The following is a 4,888-nucleotide window of genomic DNA, read 5'->3' on the forward strand; positions in this document are numbered from 1 at the left end:
GTCTTCTCCAACACCACAGTTCAAAAGCATCAATTCTTCGGCGCTCAGCCTTCTTCACAGTCCAACTCTCACATCCATACATGACCACAGGAAAAACCATAGCCTTGACTAGACGGACCTTTGTTGGCAAAGTAATAGGCTGTCTATCATGATGATTAACTATGCTGGTTGTAAGGGAACCAGACAACTGTGGTTTAAACTCCAGCTTGTTTGCATGAAATAAGATAATTTGGTGCCTTAGTTTCCTTTATTCTAAGACCTTCATAGAGTAGTTTTAAGAAAAGTGAATAAAATAGGAGAAAAGAAGACAGTCACTAAATATTAAGAACAGAGGTTGGCATTGCTAAGATGATGCTTGTCACTGCTGGATAATGGGCTTTCTGTTGTTATTATTATTTATTTATTTTTATTTATTTATTTACTTGGCTGTGCCAGGTCTTAGCTGTGGCACACAGGATCAGCATTCTTAATAACTGTCAATAGTTGTTTAAAGAAAATGAAATACCTGAGGACAAGAATTGTTCTCTGCTACCAAAACAGTGACTTAAAGCTGACTTCCTATGTAATGTTTCTTGCACTTATTCATTCACTCAATAAAGTTCATTTGAAAACCTATTGGTTATTTGTACCTTACTCTCATCTATCTAATTCACAGCTGAATTCTACAGATTCTACTTTCCCAGAGGCAGGGGTCGAGCAGAAGAACATGCTATGGTGGACTGAGCACAGGCCTGGGCTGTGGTCAGAAGCCGTGGACGCCTGCTGTTGGACATGGGGTGAATTACAAATGACCTAAGCCTCGGTTTTCTTAACTATAAACTGAGGTTGAGAAGATACACATCCAAACATATTGCTTGGCACGAAGTACACAATCCTAGTGGCTCTCTTTCTCTTCCTTTGCCACACCTATTTCATCCTGTTACTTCCCACCCACTGACTACCTGTTCTAGTTTGTGACCTGTCATCCCATCCCATTCCTATGCATACAAGCTGACAGGTTCAAGTTCTTATTTTGTCTTATGTTACTGTTCTGCTTAAATGCCTTCAATGACTCTCTTCCTAACACTTGACAACTAAGGTTTAAACTTCTCAGTATCAAGATCCTCTGGTTTCTTACCCAACCTTATATTTATGATCTTTTCTGTGTTCTTCACAGTCAATGCTTTTATCTCCTCAAATCTGGCTGTACATTCTAATTATGTACAGGTAATTTTTAAATTATCATGTCCAGACCCCACTACCCAGAAATTCTAATTTGTTTATTTGTTCTCAGCTGGGGCCTGAGTACTGACTTACTCTTAAGCTTCCTAAGTGACAACACATAGTCGGGATTAAGATACACTGCTCTAATCAGACTGGTCTGTCTCCCTGTCTCTAGACACAAACCTGTTATTTTTCCCTCTCTCTCATTCCATGTGGCCTCATTAAAATGGCCACTCCTACTTAATGGCTCCCCACTCATCCCAAGGCAAACACAGTAGGAAAGGTTTCCTCCTTTCCTTGAACTTCTATCATACTTTACTTCAACTTGTGTTCATTTCACCTTGCATTATAATTACCTGTGTGCATGCTCTTGTTTTCCTCTTTTGAGGAAAGGCCAAGTATTCCCATGAGCTGGTTGAGGCATTTTAGAAATTTTATCTTAATCTTCATAATCTAACATTTCTTTAAGGAAGGTATTACCTCCCTGAGTTATAAATTAGGAAACTGCAGACAAGAGAAGTAAAGCAGCTTGCCTAAAGATTTGCAAAACTAGTAATTCTTTAATTATAATTTTTCCTTTGTATAATACATATATCACAATCTCCCCCATGTTGTCAGACAGAAAAATATCCAATAAATGCTGGATGAATGTATGGATTTTCATTTTAATTTTGGTGAATGAAAACAGATTCAACCTTAAGCCAACATTCATAACAATTAAGGGAGAATGCAAGAAGTATACCATGTCTATTTTCTTTTCCAAGATAATATTTTAAAGTCTTTACTTAGTTTTGATATTTAAACTATACTTTAAAAAAAAACACTGCCAGACAATAGCTTTGAAAGCTAGTATTTCAAGAAACAGAAAAGGATAAATTAGTACATGTCAACAATCTAAACTGGATAGCTAACCAATATCCTGTAAGTATTGGGTTGGCCAAAAAGTTTTTCAGAAGATGTAATGGAAAAACCCAAATGAACTTTTTGGCCAACCCATATATAGCATGAAGAAAAGCCTATGGAAGACTTGAGAATCTGACATGTCTTTGACTAGCAGGGTTGAATACTTTCAGCTATCAATCAGAATGAGGGCTCAAGAACAGGATGGGTTCAATTACAAAAATATAGAGCAAGTTCAGCTCACTACTTTTTTTGTCAGTGAATTTTACTGTTTGAACTTTGACCTTTACCAGAAATCACCTAAACTAGGTTCTCATTTTCACCTCATCACTGAGATAATTTTGTATACATTAGCTAATGTAGGATGGAAGGGTACCTCTTAGATTTCTTAAATAGTTAAGTGAAAGGTTGGATGGTGTTAAGGTGCTCTTCAATTTTGAAATTCAGTCATTTTTACTGATTTTTCCCCCTAATATTGTCTTCTTTCATGTTTCTATTAACTCCATGTATTTCTAAAATTTGAGAAAATTTAAATTTAAGATCAAGATTCATTCATTTAAATGGGAGCAGAAAGCAGTAACTATTATTTTCTCAGTCATAATATTTGCTTCTGTAATTTGTTGACAGTTTTATCCAATTTTAGGAGAAAAATTAAACTTCCCTGTGAACTACAGGAGTCATGATTTCTGTTCTATATCACACACTTCAAGTATTACATACTTAAGAGTCTGACATGCCTTTAACTGGCAGTGGTAGTTATTCAACGTATGCTGAAAGAACAAATAAATGAATTCAGACTGACCAAGTAACAATAAGCTACAGGGAATCTTTTGCAGAGCTGTATATCAGCTCTCCTTAACTAGATGGATCGGCCAAAGGTGCTTGACTTCAACATTCCTGGCAACATATGAAGGTATACGAAAGAAATAATTGAGACCAGAGATGGAGGTGATGGTGGTTTAAAATTCTCAGACAACCTTAAATTTACCCAGCATTTTAAAGGAAATTACAAACCTTAAAAGTAATACAGGAAAAAAACCACTAGACTCTTAAATACTTCAAATCACAATACTCATAATTTTTCAATTTTAAGCAAAATTCAATAGTGCTCTCGACTTACAGACAGATATCACTAGATAAGTACAAACTTTACATATATATACATTTTAATTTTACATATATCCAAAGACCTATGACTTTTTCTAAACAAGTTAGTCCTATAATCTTAATTTTATATTAGAGCGAGCTAAAGGCTTAAGTAACTTGACTCAAGTCATATACTTGTGATTTGAACCCAAGTTTGTCAGCCTCCAGAGTCTATGCTCTTCATGTTATAGTGCTGTGAAAACTGTAAGTGATTCCTCTATACTAAAGCATTTATCTTAACCTCTAAGTAACACAGAACCATTAAACAGATGAATCAACAATCAACTGTATGTTAGTGGAATACTCATCATAAACAAAATAAACACAACAAAGAATAAATATACTTACTCATTCCTGAGCATTCTCTATCACCATCCCATACATTAGAAACAGCGTGTCCTGTCAGCAGGAGGTTAATTAAACTTTGGCTATTAATAAAGATTAAAAAGTAATTAAAGTATGAATATACTAATTTTTAAAACAAATTACTCTTATGATAAAGCATAAAATCATGACTTTTTACATTAAATTATGTTGTTTAAAAAACAGAAAAACCTTACAGTTCTCATTTTATACACAACCTTGCTAAATGTATCACTTCCTGTGTCACCACAGTGGCATTTGTTGTTCTATATAATCACATAAATTTAACAACTTTATTCAAGACATCATATTAAAATAGATTAACAAAATGATACTTAGACTGCTAATTTATTTATAATCACCTTAAAAACACATATATACTTTTTATTATTTTGTGTTTGATGCAAGACATGTGAATTTAACCTCTGGGGCAGAAAGATCTAAAGGAAATATGTTTTGGAGTGAGTTAACAATCAGTCATTGTGTCATCAATTTTTAGCATAAATAGCTATAAAACGCTTGAGAGGCAGGGTTTTCTCAGAGAAAAAGAAAAAAAAAAATTTTTTTTCCCGCAAACAGGGAAAGCATTCACAAATACACATGGGTGTACTTATTTCTAAGTTAAAGTGAGCAAATTTCATCTATTAGAAAATTTCATGAATGCACTATCAAGTAAAATTTGTTAAAATATTCCCATTGTCATCCTAAAAGAAACTATTTGCTACAATAAACCCAGTGCATACATAGACCTAAAGTGTAAGTTAATACTTCACACCTAAAAGCAATGTATAAAGCGTAAGACTGCTCATACTCAGAGACTTTAAGCTGTCCGTACCAACAAACAAAATTATCTGACTCAGTGTGTTATCTTATGTGCATATTATCAGTCCTAAAACCTGAAGTCCGTATAAGGAAATAATAGATTTTAGTTAATTACCTGCCATGTCCATACACAGGATCTATCAAAGGCTCACTCGAATCTTCAATTTCATTTTTTATGTTTTCAATGCCCTAAAGAAACCAAGAATTCATTGGCTTATTTTTAAAAGTAAAAATGAAAATTATGGTAGTTTAAAAACTAACCAGTTTATCCTATGAATTAATAAAACACAATTATATAAGTAACTTTTCTCCCAAAGAATTATCCAGATTTGAAATGGGGGGTGCGTTTGAAATGAAAATGGTGAGAAGCAGTTAATTCTTAGAATCTTTTCTTCTGTGTATTCTACATCAGAACAGGTAACAGATCCAATGTGTGAGTTAAAGGGGTGGGGGG

At 34.0% G+C, this 4,888-nt stretch overlaps 1 protein-coding gene across 1 annotated transcript in view; it reads right to left on the reverse strand.

The window, feature by feature from the left end:
- The window catches only part of FAM188A (family with sequence similarity 188, member A), an 80,125-nt gene that overhangs the window by 50,170 nt on the left and 25,067 nt on the right, over positions 1 to 4,888 (reverse strand). Inside the window, exons 7-8 of the mRNA XM_010859969.1 lie at positions 4,550 to 4,623; positions 3,598 to 3,677 (exon numbers count right to left, since the gene is read on the reverse strand). Coding sequence (XP_010858271.1) covers positions 3,598 to 3,677; positions 4,550 to 4,623 — 154 coding nt within the window. The remainder of the gene's footprint in view (positions 1 to 3,597; positions 3,678 to 4,549; positions 4,624 to 4,888) is intronic.

This window comes from Bison bison, unplaced genomic scaffold (genome assembly GCF_000754665.1).
Source record: "Bison bison bison isolate TAMUID 2011002044 unplaced genomic scaffold, Bison_UMD1.0 scf7180017864461, whole genome shotgun sequence".
NCBI classification, from domain to species: Eukaryota; Metazoa; Chordata; class Mammalia; order Artiodactyla; family Bovidae; genus Bison; species Bison bison.